Source organism: Strongylocentrotus purpuratus, unplaced genomic scaffold, assembly GCF_000002235.5.
Source record: "Strongylocentrotus purpuratus isolate Spur 01 unplaced genomic scaffold, Spur_5.0 spur5_scaffold_12, whole genome shotgun sequence".
NCBI lineage: Eukaryota > Metazoa > Echinodermata > Echinoidea > Camarodonta > Strongylocentrotidae > Strongylocentrotus > Strongylocentrotus purpuratus.
In genome coordinates, this window is record NW_022145597.1 from 16,275,615 (window position 1) to 16,301,882 (window position 26,268).

The following is a 26,268-nucleotide window of genomic DNA, read 5'->3' on the forward strand; positions in this document are numbered from 1 at the left end:
AATTTCATCAATCAAAGTCGGATAAAAATAATACACACAAAACATCAATCATGAAAAACCAACAGGTACAATATCATAATTGACCACAATTTATTATTCAAGTGACATTAATATATCCAATGATAATTTGTGCGAATAAACAATGGCGACTGGTCAAAATTATCTCTGTTTAATCACTTGCACCTGCGTGCATCATCACCTGATAAGAATATTGTATTGCTTAATTTCACAGTGGATATGACACAATTCGTCCTTGTTTTCACGAAGTGACGGTAGTGAGGAAAATCGTAACGCAAAGTGAATGCAATTTGTTTTCACTACCGTCACTTCGTGAAAACAGCGACGAATTACATATTTCACCATCACACTTTCACAGCAGAATCAACATCTACAACAATCAGATTCAAAATCGAAATATGGACTTCCAATTCCTACCAAAAAATATTTTAAAATTTGAACAACTTCACAAACTTTAGTAGGTTTATAAGTATGAGAAACACTTAAAATTTACATTGCATGTAATATCACATTGGACGTAACTTTGAGCAGATTATAAAAAACTTCAGCCATAATAATGCTGCAGCATCTGTTAGGGAAATAGACATTAAGTTTCCCAAAAAAATATGATGAATGAATGATGATGAAGCCACCACATTAAGCAGGTCTAGTTACCCACATAAAAAAGTAAACACAGAGGATACAACACTACAGGACGATCTCATTTTCTATACTGACTGGATTAGTAGTCCCTATGTTGTAGTGGAAAGAAGAAAGGCAGTATATCCACACATACATTACCTCTTTGGAGCCAGAAGGACGTTAACTCTGTTTTAAATGATAAAAGTTCAATGCCAGTAAATGGTGAGAGCAAAAAGTGGCATGAACAGCCTGCCATAGTTCAACTCCAACTTAAAGTTGATCTTAGTCTTTTTGAAACCCACCCCCCCCCCCCCCTCCTGGTTCCATGCAGATGAAACAACCTGCATAAAGAGTACTTTGCTTTACATATTAGCACAATTCACACCTGTCTCTTTTTTTCCAAGCTTCAACCAATCGAACAATAAAATGAACAAAACTATAAGTATATACCTACACTGCACACACCTCTTTTGTCGCCTCACAAAAATATCATTAATATACACCAACATTTAAGTCTGTAATTAATTAATACCTCCCTGGTGCTGACAGTGTAAAGAGAAATCAATTGTAAACTTTCAAATTACCACTATCCCATAGAGCTATTCCTCCAAGTGCCATTAAGATTAATAACTATTTTAGTCTACATGTATAAAGAGTTAAAGGTTACTTCAGTTCTAGTATAGCCTAAAGAACATACAACTTTGAACACACTTCAATATGGTCTCACAGTTGTTCCCTGTATGAAAATATAAACGTGCCAGATATGATGACATGTTTTTTAATGGATTTTTTAAAGTTTTAAAAAATAGTACAGTAGGCATAAATACTATTTAGACTAGATACAGTGCCTTTCCTGATGTGATAAAGTTGGAATGTACACAACGACGGAAAACATGTAGACCTTACAGGACTGTATGCAGAGCTCGACACTAACAACAGCCCAGAACACACGGGTGCCCAAACTCTAGGGTCAGACCCTAAAATTTCATTTCTACACATGGATAAATGCACATAGATCTAAAGATTTCAGTTTGGACCCCCACTGAAAATAAAAATGTGGAGCGGTTTTAATAGAGCCCTGCAATACGATAACTTTTAGGAAGCACTGTGACATATTGGACTGGTACTTTTGAGCTAGGGCCGTTCTAGAACAAGGGGTTTTAAAGATAGTATTATCAGTCTTCTGAGAAAAAGACACAGGACAGTGTGGGCAAAAACAAGAAAAATGAGAAAAAAAATTATCCTCACATGAAATTCACATGGCCCTTGAGAAAAAAACAGTCCAATTTGACTGAATTATATGGTAAGTTACCGGTAATCATGATGTACATGGTCCATTAAAGCCCTTGAAAACTCATTTGCTTCAATATTTAATGAGCAATCTGTGCTTTTCACCCTTCTGGATAGGTAGACAAACTAGGCATAGTGGCATAACCTGAGTCCACCCACAGAGAAAGTATTAGAACAATTGGGGGGGGGGGGACACTTGTCTGAACAGGAAAATGAAACACAAACTTACAATCAATTGTGAATTAAAGGGAGGGTGCTTAATGTACATGTAGTACCAGCAGACACCTTCTTCACTTGTATTTTTCTCCTTCACCCTGAAACACTTCCTCTCTTCTTTCCCTCTATTTTATTTATTTTCATTTTCTTTCCACTGCTCGACAGGGGAAGGGGAGGGCGAATGCCCTTTAAGCCCCCCCCCCCCCCCCCCTCTATAGCTATGCCACTGGGTTGGCAAAAAACTAGTCACAGAGATTTGACTTCAATCCACACTCTTGATTCCCCCAAGGTACAACAGCACTCAGACATTTGATTAAATTTGATTCCCAGCTTACGCTTTGAACATCAGTGCACAAATGCTCTAAAATTTTCATGAAAAACAATTACTGGTAATACACGTATTCACTTCATGCAATACCTATGCAAAAAGCAATAGCGCAAGAGCTCTCTACAATCTGTATTAAATTTGATCGCAATCTCCATGTTAACACCTATGCCACAGCAGGAATAATACGTTTCTCACCAAGCCTATTATTAGCCTAAGGTTTGAACATACAAGTTGTTCATCATACATGGTTAAGCACAATCCTAACATTCTCTGCACTATCTGTCATGTGATACATGACATGCAAATATAAAAATATATACTAATTTCACCAATTTGGGCATAAATATGGTCGAAGAAAGTCTGGAAAAGTAATCATGTAGTATTTGAGGTATGAAATGCACAAAGAGTACAGGTAATAATACAGACATGAATAATTCCTCTCTAAATTGTATAAAAGTTCATATAATCAGTACATGTATTGGATATTAAGCAACCTATTTGAGCAAAATCAAATGTAATCTTTCTTTCATAATACCCTGTAATAACATACATTTGGGGGGAAATTGGAAAAGAACCTGTATTACTTATGTGCTTCCACATATATATAATTGCAGTATGTACATGTATGTCTTTTGTTTCTGTCATCTAAATAAATTTCAACATGTATCACTTTAAAAGAGGCATAGTGCTGGGTTTTCATGGGAAATTTGACACCATTCTGGTGTTTACCCAAAACAGGTGTTGCCAATCACCAAGAGTGGGCTTCGACTTTATAACAGACTGGTCTTATGTACAATGCACTGTGCCCTAGCCTATCACCATATATGGAATTCTCATCATAAATATATATCAAATTTCCCTCACCCTTGATACATAGGCAAGTTGGAGTATTTTTTGGGGTGGGACAACGGGTCATCTCTTCAGAGACCTTTGCACACACAAGCACATCAAATAGTACTTCATCCTTCATCCGAATCCAGTGTCAGCAAATATGATGCAATACACATGGATACTGACTACTATGTGACTTTAAATGGCATGTTACAGGGTAGAATTCCATGTGGCTTGTACATCAATTTATAGATGTCGCTAAAGTTTGCATGTTTAATTGCAATTCTAATTTACGGAAGGATTAAGCTTTTTCACAAACTCCTAAACATGATATATGAACTAACCCTGTAAACGATCATCGGATCGGCCGCCGATACCGATCCGATCAGGGGTGATCGGATAATAATTTCCGATCGCCGATCAATGAAAATGATCGGGAAAAAATCGGCAGATTTTTTTTTTTTTTTTAATGGCAAAAATTTTCAAGTTTTTGGCTATCAAATGCTCAAAAAAATTCATGGCTGGGATTATTTTGTCATTTGGAGTTGTTGTAGACCATGTTTGTTAATATTTAGTGCCTTTTCATGACTTTTTGAAATTAATAATATTGGTCTAAGAGCAGAGGCAAAACATGCGGGCCGCCATCTTGGATTATAATGCATACCTACATTATAATCAAAGATCCAATCGCATAAACTATAAATGACAAAATAATCCAAGCCATGAATTTCTTTTAAGCATTTGATAGCCAAAAACTTGAAAATTTTCATCATTAAAAAAAAAAATCAGCCGATTTTTTTTGTCGATCTTCCGATCCGATACCGATCAAAGGTGCGAGGGTGTCGCTCCGATCTTCCGATCCGATCAGAGCCCCAACTTACAGGGTTAGTATGAACAAATGCAGCATAACAGAGGGTATGGAATACCACCTCACCAAAATTCAAAGACTACAAATCGTCAAAACTTCAGGAGCAAGACTAGTTACCCGTAGGAAGAAACATGATTTGAAGTTCTAACTACAACTGATTTGAAGGATGTGGGACATACAGTAGCAGCGATTTGTTGCCTTTTAGCAATCTACATGTACCATCGCCACCAGAGTGTATATCTTTAATTGCCAAACACAGCCACAGGAGGGGGGGGGGGGGCAAAGCCTATCCAAATATTTACAGTTTGTAATTGCCATGCCGGATGTTTGAACTAAAATTTACAACAACAAAATATTCCTATACAAAGAACAGGGAAATGTACATAACGTTTGAAGTTTGAACTTAATCATTAATGTAGGTATATAGCTCATTGTCAAAGTAAACATGAAACATGGAATTAATTATCTCATAAGCTGTAACTCCCAAAATACTGTACATTCATGATGAATGTGCATTGCAAAGGGGTCAAATGTCAAAAATCAATTCTAAATTGCGAGTGCACAACTGTTAGTGCCACTGTTCTGCACAGCTTTCTTTTTTACCCCATAAAATCCCATCTCAACATTTATTTACACTAACACATACAATGTCATGTAGCACGTTTTATGTTGCAATATTCTATGTCGTGTCTGAACAGACCTTTTTGAGCTGGAAGAAAGTTACAAGTTCAATGCAATGGCATGGATCCAAATATATTGTACGAAAACAGCAAACAATTTTTCAAAGACACACACATTCAAATGTAAACTGTTCCTTCAATACACTTTGCCAAAATTCAAAACAAGACATTTTACCATCCTTATAGTGTTCCAAACCTCTGAAGAGAGTCAGAAAGAGTCAGACAGGCAGTAACTCTTTGTGAAAGTACATTGATGTCCCAATAAAAAGAGTTATTTTCTATACCTCAACATTACTTTGATTTGAATCTGTACAAATCGTACACCATTGAATATGAAGTATAATAAAGGAATCACATGGATTCTTGTAGGCAAAAAAATACTATATTTACTCCATATTTACAACACACACATGAACACATTTATATTTAAAACTGGCATTACCTGACACTTTAAAAGTTACTAGAACTTTATATGCATTTAGTGTACACAAGGGGCTGCAGATAAAAAATGTGTTGTTTCATGACCTTGTATTACCTTAGGTATACCAGCCTTTCCAAGCCTGTTATAATGATAATAATAATAATAACAATAATAATGATAATAATATTAATGACCAAACTTTCACTCTCTAAAATACCTGCAACCCTGTAATGACCTTCCGTTCTAAACAGACAATAAATCGAAAATAGTATTTTTTAATACGATAAATACTATATCTTATAGTACACATATATACTAAAATTGAATTTTCATTATTAGCTAACCTACCCCTAATGAAATGTACTCATTCCTGGAAGAAGCGATTGTTAACTGCTCCGGAGCTGGAATATATAGTGCGACAGGCTGTCGATGTCGGCCGTGGGAAGAAAGTTAAAGCGGCCCTGCTTCTGGTTGAATACATACACGTTGCCCGAGAAGGTGTCGTAGAAGGTCGCGTGGAGCCGGATCTGGTCCGTCTCCATTCTCTTACCGATGAAGTCGTAAGACTGGAGATGCTCAAGCTGCTGTAGGACATTAATCTGCAGGAAGTACGGAAGGAGATAAAGAAACGGTATGACTCATATCATGGAAATGACCTACAGTAAAGCACATGGGTGGTGCAATGCTACAGTTCTCAACTTAGGTGTTGAAAATGAAGATCTGAGCCCTGTCTTTAAGAGTTGATATCAATCGCAACTTATTTGCAATCGATATCAATCCCACAGAGATAGGGGACTACAAACTTGCGATTGATTGGAGGACTTGCTATTGATTTGGATCAATCGCAACTTTTTGTAAGACGGGGCCCAGGTATTAAAGGTAAAGACCAGTTATGGTCATGCGATTGCATTGTGAAAGAAACGTTGTGGAATCGATCAGAAAAGGTTGATCATCTAGCATCTAGCATCTGCAAGGTTCTGGAATCATCAAAATGATAAGAAATTTGGCCCATTCTTCGTAAAGTTACAAGCACTATACACAGAAAGATGTGTATGGGACTACCCTATATCTCTCACAGACCATGAGAGAAACAAATTTACCAAATATATGAATTAGTAGGCGGTTTCCCGGCAAATTTGTTATCATCATGTATTAGTCAAAACATATTCTTTCACCTGATTGGTAATGAGAGCTTCCATTTCATTTTTTGAAATTGGGGCATTTCCAATACTGGTCTTTACCTTTAATAATTTCTTTGATATGTTCCTGCGAGTAGTTTGTAGGTCCCTGTATAGAATAATCTTACACTGGCAACATTTGAATAATCTTGAATCCCTTGGTACAAACATCCCTCGATAAATCTGATGTGGCACAGGGAGATTGCTCGCACAGGATATGGAGGGTTAAGTGAGAGAACACTACACACCTGTGCTAATCTGTCCGTCTTGCTCAGCTTGCCGTTATCCTCTATGACCGCCGACAGCTTGGCTCCTTTCCTCCCTCCTCCCTCGTACGTCACCTCCTCGGCCGGGTTCTCCATGTGCCTCTCATACTTCTCCAGGGCCGGGGAGCCGTACGCCCGGAGCCAATTGTTCATGAGGTCCATGGAGTGCTGGGAGCCGGAGCCGGTCTGACCCGTGGGCCTGGAGACGGGGAGGTGCCGCAGCGCCTCTCCTGCCTGTGGTGAGGTTATAAAGAGGCGTTCAGAGCAATTGTGTGTCTCAAATACATATAGATGAACATGTATTAAGTCATTATCTAACAAGATCAAGAGGAGTTTTTTATTTTTGACCCACCCTGTATCACTATTGCTACACGCTTCCTTTTGCTGTTTACACATATGTTATGGTTAGGATTGCAATAACGTTTTTGGTAAGGTTGGGGTTAGGGTGATAGTAAGGGTTAGATATACCTGGTAGTGTTAGGTCTAGGATGATGATGGGAATTAGATTAGTATTGAGTATTTTCAGGGAGAACAATTATCATTGAACAATTTTCACAGAGAATGTGTCATACATTTGTTGGATTTAACAAAAATACACTCTGAAAACTAGGATAATTCTGGTACATGTTCTTATTGTCCTACTGTGAATGTTATCACTAACATCTTCCCTTATACTGCAACCTCTACATGTACTATCACCAATTGTTGCCAGAGAATGTGTAATATAACCTTCCAGCAAATACTCTTTTTTGTTGTGAAAATAGCACGAGATATAAACTAGTACGCACCATGATTTCCAAAGCCATCTCACATATCCCAACATATGGATTAACAATGAAGTAATAGCGATTTGCAGAGCTACTAGGGTTTAGGGGCAACAGACACTTTTAAAGATTTGAGGAATCATTTTACCCGACTGCTTAGAAATTAGAAAGCATGTTTATGGTTGTACATTGTAAGTACAATGTAAGCAACGAAGGGACTGACAGCTTTTAGTCTTCCACAACGAACCTAGTAACAAGGTTTAAAGCCTCACTAAAGGGCAATATGGCATCAACTTGGTTTCAAACCCAGAAGCTCATGTGACGAGACCACTGAGCCATCACGGCCACGCCTCCTTTTTAACGGGTGTGTTGCCAAGACTTACCCTGCAGTCCGTATGGCCACACACGATCACGTCAGGAATGGCCATTTTCTGGATGGCCAGTTGAAGTCCGGCCAGCTCGCCACTGGGGAAGGCGGGGGCTTCAGACCCCTCGGAAGGCTCGCATTTACACGAGTGAGGTACAAAGTTGCCAGGGTTACGGATGATGAGTAGTTCGCCGCGCTCCGCCTTGAAGATGCGGGATGGAAGGAGACGGCCATCCATACAGGTCACGAGTACAGCGAGTGGCTGGAAATGATACCAAACAATAATTGATAATCAGTGATTATAATGATGATGATGATGATTATAATGATCAGAAAATAAAAATGATAATAGTAACAACAGTACTACTGCTCCTACTACACTGTACTAGTGATACTAGTAATAATGACATGATAAATAATGTTGTAAGTTGGCCTGTTGATAATAATAATAATAACAACAGCAACAACAATTATAATAATAATAATAATACTAACAATCAAAATAACAACAAATTTAACATCAACAAGACAACAATAGCATCAACAACAATTATCCAAAATAATTTTATAATGATAGTGATAACAAGTTGAGGAAGGAAGAGGGAAGAAAGAGAAAGAAGAAAAAGAAAAAGAAGAAAAAGAAGAAAAAGAAGAAGATGAACACGAAGAAGAAAAATATGATGATGATGAAGAAGAAAAACAACAACAACCACCATAACAACAACAAAAATTAAACAACAAAAACAATAATAGCAACAATAACAACAATACTACCTTATCTACCCAGGGTAACCTCATCAGTATGCTAAGGTCAAGCATTAATTCTATTACAGGGCAGGTCCAAGCTATTTGGATTGTGACGTACGGGACATTTAGAGACTTTAAACAAGAAATAACAACAGATGAAATTATTTACATGTCTATCTTTTGGTATGAGTCTGTGGCTATTATGGGCTACCGGTAGTTCATTTGTGGAAAGTTTTAGTTCTGACCAACTCTTTAATTAATTTTTAATGTAATTAATGTGCAGCGTGACGTACGGTTTGCAGCGTCGTGGATTGAATATATGAGATTTGAGGGAGAAGAGCAAAAACAAATTACATACGAAATTTACCAAAACATATATGTAAAGGAATGAGGAAAGAAAGGGGACTATCTTGACAAGACATTCTTGGTCTTATGGTACCCTAAATTCCATGAATAATGATTTGAATGACTGCATCTGTGCTATGCTTTTATTGGAATTAAATAAAATTTAATTTGAACTTGAAGGAAAGAAAAGAGAAAATTGTAAAATCTGGGTACTTGGACATTTGGGAGTAAAAATGAGAATAGGTGGTAAAAATGAAAATGACAGGTCCCTTGTCTAAATGTATCGGGTACACATGTTCAACAGATTTTGATATTTACATCATCAACAATACCCATGTGTGCGAGACCCATTAAACATCTTCCTGTTTTGTCCACAGACGGTATTTTTTACCAGGGATCTATATTATTCCAGAGGAAACGGTCCATCGTGATCCACACATGATTGTTTAAGTTCAGCTTTTCCTACCCCAGATTCAAGGTCCTATGAATTTAAATGATCTGTTGAAACACAAGCTACACTCCATACATTTCTATACATGTGCTTTGAAAAATATATGTTTGGTACAAAATAATTTGTAGCACATAGATGTTTTGTCTCTTTGGCATTTTTATTTGTTTGATTTTCTCCCATTTTTCTTCTATCTCTCTCTCTATCTCTCTCTCTCTCTTTCTCTTTCTCTCTCTCTCTCTCTCTCTCTCTCTCTCTCTCTTGCCCTCTCTCTGTGTCTCTCTCTCTCGCCCTCTCTCTCTGTCTCTCTCTTGCACGCGCTCTCTCTCTCTCTTTTATCTGATTATTAGAGGGACATAAATCATTTTAGAATCTGGAATCTGGAAAAAAAAAGTAAATTTAAAAGATATTTGGCCCGATACATCACCGACCATACAACTAATATACATGTATACACGTGTGAATGTTATGTGATTTTAGCAAACTAGCGAATGGATCAGACAAACTATTACATGTACATAAATGTGAGATGAAACCACAAAAATCCTTAAGGGCTGCAATTGGTAATCGTCTCAAAAAAACAATGTCTAAAAGAATATGAAGAAAAAAAATATCCTTCTCATCCTTAGTACATGTAGATGATTTGGTAACACCTGGACCTTCAACATATTAATGATTTGGCATAACCTGGACCTGAGAGGAGAAAACTTTAAAGCGTATCTGCCATAGTTTACAGGAGGGATTAGACTGCCCTGCAAGGTCACTGGACAGGTGGTTATCTCATCAACTCAGCTCTCAGTTAACATAAGAAAAAGAGGATCATGGGGGACCAATGGTCACCGATTAGGCATGGTTTGTTATATAGAGGGCGCAAGTAGCTACAAGTAGTGTAGTGGGCCTTTAATCACTATGACAATCCTACTATGACCCTTGGGTCTCTCCTATTAGTCCTAAGGTAAAACTGATCATGATACTTTTACAAAGCGTACAATGGGTAAACAAAGGTGGCAACTCTCTCCCACACCGGGACTCCATTTCATGTACAGTACCTGAAGGATGGAGTTTTTTCCACTGTGACATGCCTGCATCTATGAACATGGGAAGAGGCACGCCACAGGCACGCAACCTTCAGCCATCCACCTGGGCTGGATTTGAACCCACAATCTTTGGTTCAACAGGCACTTGACCGACTGAGCCAACTCGCCGAATCTGACCTGTACAACCTACCTTTCTGAAAAACATATTCCGCATCCGGTACTGCTTTAATACTTGTAAAAGGAATCTTTCTCAGCGTTTCAGCAAATATTAAAGTTAGATGACCCTCTCCATGTAAATCCTCTACTAGTACACTGATAAAAAGACTACATGCACGTACACATCAAGTACTCTCTAAAAAAACTACATGAATACCACAAGTGATTGTTACATGATGTATTAGCTGTGCTTGGATAGGAGCAAGACTACCAGTACATGGACCCTCTACTTTATGCATTAATAACTCTGTACCAGCATAAAGTCACTAAAGGAAGGGGTACCCCTGTAATAAATAAAATCTCATAACGGAAGTCTTGTATCCGGGTTATGAGTGACATTGTACAACAATCCTGAATACGTACAACTTAATGAAGAAGACTTCAAAGATATGCCAAGCAAATATGTAATAGAAAAAATGAATTATACCGGTAACTGAAGAATTTTGAAACTGAATTTGAATTGGAATTACAATACATTATTTATTCTGCATTTCAATTGTAACATTATTATACTCAATTACAAGAGGTAAATCGTGTGGTGTTTTCAATAACGAAGCATTTAGAAGACTAACATTTTAGCTTTGTTCACATTATACATGTAGGTCTGAAGTACTTTTAAACTTAAAGTTTGCAAAACCTTTTTTGCATTTATTTTGACTACAAGCTGACATAACCTCACATGTTATTCAATTCAATTCAAAGTTTATTCAACACTCTTTCACAAAAACATTCAAAACATACAATGGAATGATAAAAAAAAACAAGATACCGGTAGTGTTAACAAATAACAATGGCAATTTATGAGAGCATTTGGGATACCGGTAGGCAGAAAGAGGGGATTCCTTATTAGCCTACCCCTAAAACACACAAATACAGGAAAAAGAGAAACAAGATTTTAAAAAAACAGTACAAAAAACAAACAAAAATATACAAGTTACAGTACTTGTGTTTGCATTATACATTCCTGCTGCTCGTACTTTATCAAGCTAACCTTAATATGATCCGTCATGTTTGTAAGTTAGAGTCAACTTGAAATTTTGTAACCATCAGTGCATTCGCACAGTCCCTACATGTACAGGGTGTAGCTACAAAAATAATAATTTTGAAGTTAAAAGATCACGACCTAAACTTAAAGTTAACAGAATGTCGACCTCACTAATATAATCTACAAATTCACTTTGATATCAATACACTGTATATGTGAGAAAATCCAGTAGATCACAGAGAAAAGAGAGATGTACATGTATACTGTACTAAATTGTTTAAAGTTCCAAAAAGGGATATACGGTGTACACTGTAGCCATAAGCATTCATGCTTGAGATTAGTGGAACCCACAAGACAAAAAAAAATCATGTGGTACTATTACAAGTACAGTTACTCCTACATGTATGTGCAGTTTCGCACACAAGGCACATTTATACAGCCAAAACACCATTTACATTGTACACTACTGGTACTGTAAAAGCCATTAAAGTGACTCAGTAACATTGTTGAAAGTTGAATAAAAAAATTGCATAATTTTTGTAAGAAATGTTACTTTTTATACTTCTTCTACTGTACTTATACCCTCCAACAGTGATTAACAGTAAATTCTCCCAACCATTTTTGAATTTTCCTAACCGTTTTCCATGAAAAAAAAAGACATAAAACAGCCTATAAAAAATCTGTCAACACTTAAATTTCCGGAATGGTATATGGGGCCAATTCATTGCTTTGTGACGATTCAAATTGACCTTAAATGTAATTAAATTGTAATAATATAGTTGGGAGAATTAAGGAATCGTTCAGACTTCAGATCAGTTTTTCGAACTTTTTCTCAATTTATATCTTTAATAATGGTCCGTTTTCACTAAATTCACTCAAATGTTCAGATTATCTTTAATTGTACATCTAGCATTGAAGTCACTACCTTTAATAGCACTACTTTCTCTCATCTGAAAAAAGTTACCAAGTCCCTTTAACAAAACGTTGGTGTTTGCTCATTTCCGATTTTTGGTCGAGTAGTGCGCATGCGTGATTTTTCGCTGCTCTGCAAGAGATCTCACTGAAGCGAAGAGAGTCACGTGACCAAAAACCACAATCATTCACCAATTTTTCGAGAGCGCTTAAATGAGTGAAATTTCTGCCAGCATTTCTCAAAACCACACTCTAGGGTTGGATTTCTGATTTCGCCATGTTTACTGGTAGTTGTTTAAAAGCAACTTCCGACAGAATGCCCGAATGTGAGAAAAATGAAAGATTTTTTATTGCGGTGTATAAATGCAGCTTGCATGTTTTGCCATTCAATGTACCGTTTCATGTACATGTACATGTACATGTATATTTTTTGCTGGTCTAACCAACCCACGGGCATTTCTGGCAACAATTTATAATAGGATTACCTCCTTTTCTCACTCTATTTTGAAATGTAACATGTACAGTAATTCAATAACCAAATTACTTTAATCAGGGACAAGGATTTTATTCTACATTTCCATACACAACAGTGATGTTTCACTCTACATTGTACATACACTGTACTTTCAATTGCTTGCATTATATTTATCAAACGTCTCCAGAAAAGTGTGCTCGACTATCCTGTCACAAACCAAAATGATCCTGTGCTGCTACCCCATCGTTAAATGAACTACGCTGGCTTCCAATTACTAATAGAATTCAATACTGGATACCTGTACAAACTTTTAAAGCTATATCAACCACTCTTCCTCAATACACATCTCCTCACTCTTCACAAAACTTGTCATCAGTGACAAATGACAGTTTTTGTTATACTGAAATCCTTGCTTCTGATTGGTTATCAGCAGATTTGTCACTGATTTTTGTCATTTATCATTGAAAAAAAGGCTTTGTGAAACGGGCCCCAGATTCACTTCAATCTACATTCCCTTACCACTTCCCTTACCATTCCCAAATCCCAAAAAGCAGGCTGGCCTCAAATCGTTTCAATCCGTATCCCCAAGCCTAAGAAATACCGTAGTACTTTACTTGACTTCTTCAAAATACATCGGAAACATACAGTACATGTACCTCTACAATTCTTCTAATAATTTAATGATTGACTATTAAAGGGATAGCGTCTTGTACCCTCTGAAAATAGGCCTATACAAATCCAATCATCATCATCATCATCATCAGTAGTATTTGTAACACTTCATTTAAATTTCAGGAAAAAGAGATTCCTTGCCCACAAGCTCAGGCATTGGGTTTTTCAAAATGATGCTGCTAATTGGCATTCTATCATACAAATGTTATGTTTCTGATGGAAATTCTATTATTTAAATGTTTATGTTATATACCTACATGTATATTGCTATTAAAACCAATTGCCCAAGAGACCTTGGAGGCTTCTGAATTAAAAATCTACATTTATATGGGAATAAAAAGTCAACAACTTAATAAATAAAATGAATTTCCACTTACTGGTTTCAATCCTACTTGGAACGGACGTGTCTGTGACGTTACACCAGGTTTGCTTGAAAATCTCCTGCAAACCTGCACAAGAGCTCTCCCCACTCGGCGAGATCCCCCATTCTGCATTGTGTGTCGGCTTCCTAGGGCTGTCTTTGGGCTTGGAAATAAATCTGTGTGGTATTAAAACAAGCCAAAGCGGATATTCTTACTTCTTCAACACAAGTAAAATTGATACAGCCAAACTAGTGTACTGTACATGTATCTCTATTTTTAATATACAGTCAAAGTCAAACCTGTCTCAGCGACCACCTCTTTATAAATGCCACTTATCTACAGTGGTAATTTTTTTGTGTTTGCCTTGGGTGGCCTTCATAGACAGGTTTGACTGTCCTGGCAGTCAGGGCTACATTCAAACTTTGACAGGAAATGTTTACAACTTCTTTCATTTGATCATTTCCATGTGCATCATTTCAAATGTGAATATTCAGAAATATTCTCATTATTGCCATTTGATATTGATATTATCTCTATTCACAGTGAAATTTGTTTAATTATCATTTTGCGTTTTGGTGAAACGATTCTCATTGTCATTAAAACTTGAAATTGCAATTTCATTGTTGTTTTCAGAGATGTCAGGAATGCATTTGCAATAATCTATGGCAGCAAAGTCATAAGCCAATTATTGGCAATAAATTTTGCAAGAAGTCTAGATATATTAATTATACCTGCCGCCGCCTCCCCCCCCCCCCCCCCCAGGAAAAAAGTAACACACAATGTAGAACTCTAGAAGAAACCCACCAAACTTCAGATGCTACTAAAACTGAAACCTCAAGGCTCAGACAAGAATTATAAAATTGAAGTAAGGTCTATACAGTGTACATCACCAAAACATCAAAAATAGGCAGAAAAAGATGAGGGAGAAAGTTTTAAATGAGAGGAGAATCTTCAAATAATGAAATGTTATAATTAAGCATAAATATGCACATCACTCGTGCATCAGGGGGTAATTTCTGGAGAGTCAAAAGTTCAAAACCGCCATAACTACATGTAAGTTCTTCAAGTTCTTGGACATCCCATTGTCTTTGAAACATGTGTTATAAAATATACACGCATATCTATGGGATGTCTACAAAATTTAAATAGACTTATGATGGTTCTCCTCTTTTCGAGAAACTCTCACACATAAACACATACAATGTAGTGACATACATGTACAATATTTGCCACTGAAGTAATCAGTCAATATTTTTTTTATTTTTTGAAAAATAAGAATAGTCTAGACTAGATCTAGGGGTCTAGAGGTCTAGATCTAGACCTATCATTTGGTTATCCAATAAGAAGAAAAGGAGGAGAAAAGAGAAATATGATACACAAACATGATAAGTGTCTAAAGTTGCAATCAAACTCTCTCACATATTGACATAATCTTTATCAAAGAAACCAACAATAGTGGAAGGAGCAGGCAGAGTCCTTCGGCGGGGCCTCCTGCTGGCTCCAATAATGTACCGGTTTACTCTGGCGCGCCCTGCCCGTAGATCACGGCATGCTTGACCACGAATGTTTCAGATAAAACTGGTTGTAGACGTGCGAGATTTTCATGTCTTTCAAAATTTAAACCCGACGATTTTCGAGACCGAAGACTTTCAATTACTCTTAAATTGAATATATTTTATAAAATGTCGGTACTTACATGTCAGCTAACTAAACAGATTTGGTGAAAATATCGGCAATAACGAGTTTCCCTCGAGCTCGAGCTCCTGTAATTTGTAAAATCTCGCATGAGCGTCGTAGTTTTTGTTGAACGAAACGTGTTTTCTATATATTATTTTTAGCGGAAAATAATATCGATTTTAAAATAGGCTTGCAACAAAAGATTGGCATATCCTGCAGAAATGTAGACGAAGTATATATTCTACAATTAACATTTCCTTATATTTAGCTAAAAATGATGTAATTCATGAAATCTTTTTCCCAGTAAGCCTGTGAACTGTGAAAAAATATTAACAAGCATGAACTAAGACTACGTGTTAAAGGGGAACGGAAAGGAATATTCTCAATGGAAATCTTCATGCAAGTACGATGCAACCATGAATTTTCTCAACCCCCCCCCCCCCCCCCCCCCAGGCGCGTACACAGGGGGGGGGGGTGGTTAAACCACCCCCTTTGGTATTTTTATGTGTGTAAACCCCCCCCCCCCCATCCCCCCACTAACCCCTCCCCCCCCCCCCCCCCCCCCCCCCCTTTGGATTTTTTTTTTTTTTTTTTTTTTTTTTAATTTTTTTTTTTTTTTTAATTCCCATGGCTGACCTAAAAAGGTGACCTTACCCCCCTCCAACGTAGCCAAATGTCAAATTTTCAAATTTCGAGACCAAAAAAAAAAAAAAAAAGCGGCGAAATAGCCAGCCGATGAATAAGTGTGTGTGTGTGGGGGGGAGGGGGGGGGGGGTAAGGAGCAATAATTATAATAATAATAACATCGCACCCCTTCCCCCCCCCCCCTTGAGCACCAGGGGAGGGGCCCGTTTCCAAATAAAGGTAACATTAACGTGTTTTTACCTGTTTTTTTGCCGCCCCCCCCCCCCCCCCCCCCCCCCCCCCCTCCTGGATCTGCCACTGGTATATAGGTCCTAAATTCCTACTTCACAGTCTATGGTGGCCCTGAAGGGACATCGCGAATAGACTAAATCGTGAAAAATATGCGATAAAATTCACGATATCGTCAATTTTATCGCATATTTTTCACGAAGAAATTCACGAAATTGACGATATCGTGAACTTTATCGTGAACTTTTCACGATGAAATTGACGATATCGTGAATTTTATCGTGAAAAGTTCACGATATAAAGTTCACGATATCGTCAATTTTATCGTGTACTCTATCGTGTACTCTATCGTGTACTCTCCTGACGGGCGCTTCGTAAACAAAACCAGCCCTAGCTGGGGGAGACAGAGAGAAGGAAAAAAAGGGAAAGGGAAAGAGAAGATAAAAGGAAAGAAAGAATAATAAGAAGAAAAGAGGGAAACGGGGGGGGGGGGCGAAGGGCTTTTGCCTCCTCCTCACTCCCCCCCCCCCCCCCTCCCCGCCAAAAAATAAATCAGAGAGAGAGAGAGAAGGGAAAGGGAAAGAGAAGATAAAAGGAAAGAAAGAAGAGGAAGAAGAAGAAAAGAGGAAAACGGGGGAAGGGCGAAGGACTCTTGCCCCCCCCCCCCTCCCCCCGCCAAAAAATAAATCAGAGAGAGAGAGAGAAGGGAAAGGGAAAGGGAAAGAGAAGATAAAAGGAAAGAAAGAAGAGGAAGAAGAAGAAAAGAGGGAAACGGGGGCAAAGGGCTTTTTGCCTCGTCCCCCCGCCCCCCGCCAAAAAATAAATAAGAGAGAGAGAGAAGGAAAGGGAAAGAGAAGAAGAAAGAGAAAAACGAAAAAGAGGGAGAATAGGAAAGAAAGGAAAAGAAAGACAAGAAAGGAGGCAAGAGCCCTTCGCCCCTGTTTCCCTCTTTTCTTATTCTTTGTCCTCTTCTTTCTTTCCTTTTATATTTTCTTTCCCTCTCCCTTCTCTTTCCCTTTATGGCAGAAGGGGGGGGGGGGAGGGGGAGGTAAGAGCCTTTCGCCCTTCCCCCGTTTCCCTCGATCTTTCCGTCTTCTTCTTCTTTCTTTCCTTTTATATTTTCTTTCCCTTTCCCTTTCCCTTCTCTCTATCTCTCAATCTCTCTCCTATTTATTTGTTGGCGCGGAAGGGGGGAGGAGGCAAGAGCCCCTCTTTTCTTCTTATTCTTCTTCCTTTCCTTTTTTATTCTCTTTCCCTTTCCCTTCTCTCTCTCTCTCTCTTATTTATTTTTTGGGCGGGGGGATGCAAGAGCCTTTCGCCCTTCCCCCGTTTCCCTCTTTCCTTCTTCCTCTTCTTTCTTTCCTTTTATATTTTCTTTCCCTTTCCCTTTCCCTTCTCTCTCTCCTTATTTATTTTTTGGCGGGGGGGGGAGTGAGGAGGAGGCAAGAGCCCTTCGCCCCCCCCCGTTTCCCTCTTTTCTTCTTATTATTCTTTCTTTCCTTTTATCTTCTCTTTCCCTTTCCCTTTTTTCCTTCTCTCTGTCTCCCCCAGCTAGGGCTGGTTTTGTTTACGAAGCGCCCGTCAGGAGAGTACACGATAGAGTACACGATAGAGTACACGATAAAATTGACGATATCGTGAACTTTATATCGTGAACTTTTCACGATAAAATTCACGATATCGTCAATTTCATCGTGAAAAGTTCACGATAAAGTTCACGATATCGTCAATTTCGTGAATTTCTTCGTGAAAAATATGCGATAAAATTGACGATATCGTGAATTTTATCGCATATTTTTCACGATTTAGTCTATTCGCGATGTCCCTTCAGGGCCACTATAACAGTCATGTATTTCGTCAAAATATAATGGGGTCGCCCGTTTTTGTGCTCGTGACTTTAGTAAATCTGTAAATTCTTTTTACCAATAGAATGAATGCAACAACAACAAATTTGGAAATTATTTAAAAAGTTACCATGTTGCATGATGCAAAATGTACAGAAAAAGGAATTAGGGTTGGCAATCGAGAATAAGAAAGTGAGAGAGGGAGAGAGAGAGAGAGAGAGAGAGAGAGAGATCAGAGAGCGAGAGAGAGAGGGGGAGAGAGAGAGAGGGAGAGAGAGAGAAAGAGAGAGAGAGAGAGAGAGAGAGAGAGAGAGAGAGAGAGAGAGAGATCAGAGTGTGAGGGTACAGAGGAAGGAGAAGGCATATATAATTAATTATACATGCACGTCCACCCGATTTAATGTATTTGTAGAAAATACTTTTGAGAAAAAGGTTTTCTTTTTCATTTATTTATTTATTCTCCACTCATGGGATGATCGCCCTTGTCAGCTATAAGCTGTTTTCAAAGGGGTCCAAATTGTGGTGTCTATCGAAGCACTCACCTGGTCCTCGTTTCCTAAAAAAAAACATGTTGTCTATAATTATAACAAGTTTAGAACTACTGAAATCCTTAAATTAATGTTGATTGGCTATGAACATATTTGTCATGGATCGATCTATGGCAGTTGTTATTTATTATTTTTTGTTATTTTGTTATATTGTTATTTGTTTTATTGTTCAAAAGTTTGATGATGGCGGTCTGGCATGCATACACAAATTGTAAATGTTAATTTGTAATTTGTGCATTTTTAATGTGTTTTTAAGTAATTGGTAAATGTCTTAACATCATGTATTCAAATATTTTTCTGCAAAAATATTCAATTATTTTATATTATGTTATTTGAACGTAGGAAAATATTTTCACATTTAGCTTTACAACTCAGGACTACCGTATTGTAGGCCTACTATTATAATTGCTTTTGAATACCGCAGTTTAGAAAAGAGTATACAATTTCTGAAAATAATAAACTAGATTCGAACAAGCTATAAGTACACATCTAATGAACTCTAAACTGAATCACTTGTCATGATAGTGATGTGAAAATGGCCGATCTGAAGTAAATAACAATTATTGACAGCAGCTGTAGATCAAGGGGCAGGGGGGGGGGGGGGTGGGCACGGCCCCCTCCCCTGGTAAAAAGTTTTGTTTAAAGATGGTAACCTCAATTTTACCTTCTTCTTTTTTGCTCAAAGAGGGGGGGGGGGGGGTGTTGAATATAAAAAAGAAAAAAAGAGCTCACTACCCCCCCCCTCCCCCACTTGTTCGCCGGTAAATATTTTCTCACGAATTGCATGGGCCCCCGCCCTCGTCGCCTGCCTGGACGGCCGGGCCGTTCCTGATTGACAAAGACGTAAGAGACGTGAGGCTAGGGACCTGCACCCCATCCCCTGAATATTTTAAAAGTTCCAATATTCGGGCAACCTCCACCACATTATCAGGCATCGAATATCCTCTCAATTTATTTTGGCAGCGAGAGTTTCGAGCAGACTAGGTGCCCGATTATAAATGCAATTTTTGTAGTTTCACTAACAGTACAGAGAAGTGCATAGTGCAAATTAGCGCGCTCGCTTTGGAAGTTTGAGAAACTGAAGAATTGCTTCGGGCACAAGGCGTCACCCCCCCCCCCCCCCACTGTTGGCCAGTACGTCTATGATTACTGGCTTAATTTAACCCCGCCCCCCCCCCCCCCCACTCAGTGTTATTTAGGGTACGCATATGCTCGTACCCTTTTTTTGAAAGCACCCCCTATCTGAGGACTGCCAACATTTCCGAATCCCCCTTTCGCGGGCTTTTCGCGTGCTTTTCCTGCCTTGGAGACCCCCCTAAATCAGGAAAAATGCTCAATGTACCCCTCCCCCCTAAATTCGGAATAATTTCTCAGGAGTCCAAAGAGATGAGAGAAAAAAAAGAAAAACACCCCCTTTTTAAAGAAATCTCCGGGTTAAAAGTCAAATACACCCCTTTTTTTTACAATTCTCGGGCCGGACTTTGTCGCACGAAAATTAGTATCCCTTTACCGGACATATTTTTGGCAACACGCATGCGGTCATTCCGACCTCTGAGTGGGGGGCCGGGAATTTAACCCCGATTTCATGCTGTTTAATGATTCCAAGCTCTGCTGCAATGCTCCCTGCTTTACTGCTGCGATTAAGATACTACGATCAAAAGTAAACACATTACATCGCTATTTCTATCCCCCATGCAATGACGTCAAATCGTTGAGCAAATTATATTGATTTTCCTCCTCGCTGAGCGCCTTAAGCGTAGGCTATTGCAGTTCGTTCATTCACGAAAGTTCCTATCACACCCTAAATTAAAGCGGAATTAATTGTGTTTTTAATTAAAAGCAACTGTGTGATGGCGATACATGAGTATTTTCGTATACTCATCTGGAACTCAACCAAAGTTAGGGTTACAAAACTGTACGATAATTATGATGTGAAAAACTTAAATACAATTAAATTTTCTTCATATGTTCATTTTTCACTCTATTCTTTTTTTTAAATTTCATGGGTATAAGTATATTCATTTATTCATTCATTTATTTGTTGGGCGTCTTTTTCCATCAAAAAAGGAAGTTCATCTATTTAAAATTGAGCCTGGGGAAAGTTGTATTGTGCAGTGTATCAGCGCAAGAACCTTTTCTGAAAAGAAAAGTAGATACGATTTAAATATTAATTCACTGTGTGCAATAAAAGAGAGAGAAAGGGAGAGAGAGAGAGAGAGAGAGAGAGAGAGAGAGAGAGAGAGAGGGGAAAGGGAGAGGAAAGGAAGAGAGGAAAAGAGAGAAGGGGTCCGACATGGAGGGAGAGATAAGAAGAAAGGTTAACAAAGAAAGAAAGAAACTGAGGGGGAAATGAAGGAAACAAGAGCAGAGAGAAGAGGGAGAGGAAATAGAGAGAGAGAGAGAGAAAGAGAGAGAGAGAGAAAGAGAGAGAGAGAGAGAGAGAGCGAAAGATATATATATATATAGAGAGAGAGAGAGAAAGAGGTATATAGAAATGATTAATTTTATGACTTACATTAATATTCATGCTGTTTGTTAAAGTCTGCCTGTCAGATGCAGGGTCAGATGCAGGGTCAGATGCACACCAATTACATCCCAAATGTGAAATGGGTATATGAATCAAACCCATGAACGCCGCCAAACCTTAGGCAACGTTGAAATGTGTAAAAGTATTCAGGTACCGCTGGACAAACAGAATCCAACATTTTATTGAATTACGGCGCAAAGTGCGAGGAGAACCTCCATAAGATTGTCTCTGCACCGCAAATAGGGTTGTGCCAACATTGACTAACACCTAGACAGATTCTAGCTTCAAAGTCTTTCTTAATAATGTCAATCAATCAAATTCTTGTGCTGGTAATTATGTTAATGACAAAGAGTTGTTTTTCCCCTAAAGTTTTAGGATATGTTGAACTGTGAATATGTGTATTGGTTAAATTTGGGGGATTCAGTTGGAATTTTACTGTTTCTATTCTTACAGAAATAACATTTAAATTGCACAATACATGAATATTAAACAAATATAATTGTCTTACAACTGAAACACATTCTCTCTCTCCCTATCTCTTCTTTTTTGTTTGAGGGGGAGGGCACACGGCCGACGGGGCATGTGCCCTCCCAACCTAACCCCCATGCAAACCCCAATCTGGCAATAATGATATAAGTTTGTTTACCCAGGGAAGCCCCATCTATTTCAATGCCGTTCTTCTTGAGCACCCGGTATTTATTATTTACACCTGGGTAGAGAGTGGCAAATGTAAATTAAATATTTTGCCAAAGAACGTTAGTGCAGGGCTAGGACTTGAACCCTCAACCCTTGGACCGAGAGTCAAGTGAATGAACCACTATACCATAGCAACTCTGCAACATTATCATCACAGAAGTTTTTAGTGAAAACGCACCCCTAAAAATATGCAATAACCCGTTTCTCTGTTTGTCAGAAAATATTTCTTCTTCTACTATATCACTGCCTCAAGCCCCAATAAAGAATCCAGAATCATATACCCCTATCATCATCACCAACACCAAAATGATTTCAATAACCAACTTAAAGGTATTAAATACAAAGTTTTGGAATGGGGGTCATGAATTTGGTTCAATGAACATATGCGATTTTACAGTATTCAATGATCGTTGTGGCGGTGGAAACCGAGTCTAAAGTGATGGAATCGTAAATAATAAACCCTTTGTTGTATAGCGCCCTCTCAAGACTGATATTACTTAATTTTTAAAACAATGCTTCTGGACTACAATCGACTGATTTGCTACTCCCGTTTGGAAATTATATATCAGAATGCATATTCTGAGATTTTCAAGGTCGCAGATATCATGGAATGGTCTTAGGCGCTATTAGAAATATTTGAAATTTACCGGGAGCATCGGTAAGTTGTTTATTATTCAATTTCTTGAAAGCAGAAGTGTTTTAGGGGCTAAATTTTCTAGTGCTTATAAAACATCCACAGGGGCATCCAAATATATCAAAATTTTAAAGAATTACTATCCATCCAATTTTCCAAATTTCCCAAAACTTTGCATTACCATTAAGTTTTAAATATCACTCTCAAACATCCTCCAATCACCAAAACTTTTACACAGACAAATAAATCTTCGGACAAAGCAATATATACTGTTGACCTTTGACATTTATATTTTTATAAATAAATATGTACATTCATTTCTGTTTTTATATAAAGAACTGAAACGTATAACAAATTTCAAAACGAATCCTACACAACCTGCTGCATTTTCATATACCACCAATACTATATTTTGACATCTTCAGATTTTAAAAAATATTTCTGAATGTCTGAACTTAAGCCTACCACAAAATATATGACCTGATTGCGATTCGATTTTCGAAAAATTTGCAATGCTATTTGATATGAATATTACAAAAACATATGAATTTGTAATAATTGAGGTTCTGAGTGTTCATTTGAAAAGAGAAATCAAGATCTTGGGGGATTGCAAGTTTCCTTGTACAAGGAAAAGGCAAATAAGCTCTGAATCATAGTGACGTCAGACCAGTTGTGTGATTGAAGCTTTGAAGTCACTTTGGCTATTAATATTCTGAATCAAAGGCTTAAATGCACTAAAATAATGATTGCATTTATTTTTATCATTTATTTAGAGCCTAAATCAGGAAGTTGATATTGTTTAGGTTTCCATAACTATTAGAAGGAGACACAATGGCTCTGTGGTAGAGCAGTGGTCTCGTAACCGGGAGGTCCTGGGTTCTAAACCAAGTCGATGCGCAAGTGGACTTTGGTAAGGCATTAATCTGCATAACCAAGTCCCTCTGAGAGGACATACAGCGGTTCATCCCCTGGTTGCTTACTTACAAGCATACACATGCTTTCTTAGCAAGTTAGCAGTCAGGTAAAACAAACAAACAAGCCAAAATATAACTGCCATTTCTTCGAAAATCAGATCGAAGGAAGATCATATAGCGTGTGGTAGGCAATAATATGACCAGTGTGCATGTATAAACATCTAGTACAACATCATGATAATAATCTGCCTTGGTGGACATAGTGCTGTTGACATGGTATAAATATGAAGCATCTATATGAGTGTAGTTGAATATAGTCAAAAAAATATACGTGCATAATTTGTTTTTGCATGTTTACATGATATACAATATAACCAAACTGCTTCTTGAAAATAGTCATACACTTGTGTGTTTTTTTTGTAAACTGACATGAATTACCTGACAGCAATTTCTCCCCAACAATGGAATAATACTGGCAATTGAAACAAATTGAAAAGGAAAAGCTCATTATATAATGAAACATACATGTAATATATACTTTTAGTACAATAATTCAACTTTAATAGGAGTTGCTCCATCTTTAGAATGGTGGTTGGGGGAGGGGGTCATGATTGGTGGCCTAAAGTTTAATCTCAAAAGTTAAAAGGTGTCATTTTGAAGGCGAAAATCAATATCCCTATGATCTTGAGATGTTGGTGCTAAAACTGCTCATGAACCATATTGTATTTTGTTTCTGTTTAGAGCAAGCCAAATACAGCAAAGGAAAATGTCCTTATTCCATGGGACCCTGCTTTTTACAAATACAAATACAAATAAGCCTCCTAACAGGAAAAAAGTTAAAAAACACACATTTAAAAAAATATAAAAAATCTATACCAAGTTCTAATGCCCTGTATAAAGCAAAACAAAATCTTACACCCTTCTGGCGATATGCAGATACTGCATTCTTTGAGAGCCAAAAAGGCATAAACTTTGTGTATCATTTTATTCCTTCCTGGGAATATTTTAAAAAAACAAAGTGTTCCCTGCATACTTTATAGCCAAAATATTTGTGCATATAACGTACAAAACATGAAAGAAAAAGAAAAAAACCAGCCATGTAAACAGAATGTAACAGTATTATGGTGTCACAACATGAATGTATAGCTTCTGGTGAGAGACAGAAGTCTATAGGTATGTGATTATGTGATATACATGTATACTCTGATGAAATCTACTCTGATGAAATGTACTATCTGATCTTAATGTCTCCCGCATGCATAAAAGTGGATGGATATTTCATTTGGATGGATGATGGTATGAGCAAAGGCCACGCAAAAATTGGACATGATGTTAAACCATTTCGGAAATTGCCATTTCTTGTATTATATGGAAGAAAGGAGTGTTTCCATCAACTGTTGATAACATTTAAAATGAGCCATCATGTGTAATTAAGGCTGAAAAAAAAAAATTCCTTAGATAAGCTGTAATAGAATTATGTCCTTATCTAGATCTTACTGAAAATGTACAGTATGAAAATCGTTAAAGTGATTCTGTGAAAGTAAAAATAAAAAGAATTTAAAAAATAATAATAAAGTATGCTGTAGCAAAATGTGGGAAGAAAATACAGTGTCAGATGTCCGAGATAACGATGCAATACTATTCCTTTTTGGGGCGGAGGGGGGAGGAGGGAATCTCTGAGGCCCAACACCAAGTTCAGTAAATGTTAAAACAATACTCTTAAGGGGGGGGGGGGGGATCTCTGAGGCCCAACACCAAGTTCAGTAAATGTTAAAACAATACTCTTAAGTATGATCTAAAGGCATTTACGGTGATAAAAAGAAAAAAATATGGACGATTTGGATGTCTTAAGACACTTGCAAATTAAAAAAATGGCCCATGTTTTTGTAAATACATACACTGTAAGCATATAATCAGTACAAAATATCGCTATCGATGGAGTGCGTTTTTACAGCATGCACTTCCGAGGTACATGTGTACATGTAAATGCATATCTAAAATTTGTAACCATCAAAATAATCTTGCAATATTATATCTTTCTTACATCCAACATCATACATGTATAAGCAGTCGTGTATAAAATACATGTATAAAGACATGATGAAATCTGATTCCGCAATCAAAAGCAGACAGACATTGCAGCCGAAAATGAAACAAATTAAAAGTAGCTAAAAGTGGCTTGCAAACCTTATAAAACAAGGCCTCATAAAAACATTGTGCTCCACTTTAAAAAACAAAATGAACAAAATAAGATATTAAAGTGCCATGATTTGAAATAAAAATTGCATTAAAATTGTAAATTTGTTTTCTAAACTCAATTCAAATCAAAATTATGTTTGACATAGGCTGCTCATCAGCCCAAAGGAAAAAGCACTATTTTGTGAAAAAAATATGATCAATTAAATGCAAATGCATGAAACACAAAACATGCTTATTACATCTGAAGATGAAGTAAACAAATTACCCCCTCGCAAAGGGGAAAAAATACTGAGTTCACTCATTGAAGCA

At 37.5% G+C, this 26,268-nt stretch overlaps 1 protein-coding gene across 2 annotated transcripts; it reads right to left on the minus strand.

The window, feature by feature from the left end:
* Positions 1-4,222: 4,222 nt before the first annotated feature.
* LOC581001 (beta carbonic anhydrase 1) lies at positions 4,223-15,859 on the minus strand. Of its 2 annotated transcripts, XM_030981941.1 has the most exons (5): positions 15,744-15,859; positions 14,063-14,223; positions 7,865-8,110; positions 6,700-6,951; positions 4,223-5,872 (listed from the first exon to the last, which is right to left on the minus strand). In XM_030981941.1, exons 2-5 carry the CDS (start codon positions 14,177-14,179, stop codon positions 5,660-5,662), a joined length of 828 nt encoding a protein of 275 aa, XP_030837801.1. In that variant the 5' UTR covers positions 14,180-14,223; positions 15,744-15,859; the 3' UTR covers positions 4,223-5,659. The 2 variants fall into 2 exon arrangements, with proteins under 2 accessions (XP_030837801.1, XP_003724797.1); XM_003724749.3 differs by lacking the exons at positions 14,063-14,223; positions 15,744-15,859 and adding an exon at positions 10,616-10,824.
* Positions 15,860-26,268: the final 10,409 nt, after the last annotated feature.

Excerpts from the sequence above, each read along its gene's own strand:
- LOC581001 (XM_030981941.1), bottom strand. The coding sequence starts at position 14,179 with ATGCAGAATGGGGGATCTCGCCGAGTGGGGAGAGCTCTTGTGCAGGTT. Across the intron at positions 8,111-14,062 it reads TCCAAGTAGGATTGAAACCA|CCACTCGCTGTACTCGTGAC; the intron begins GTAAGTGGAAAT and ends TATCATTTCCAG. Across the intron at positions 6,952-7,864 it reads GTGGCCATACGGACTGCAGG|GCAGGAGAGGCGCTGCGGCA; the intron begins GTAAGTCTTGGC and ends ACCTCACCACAG.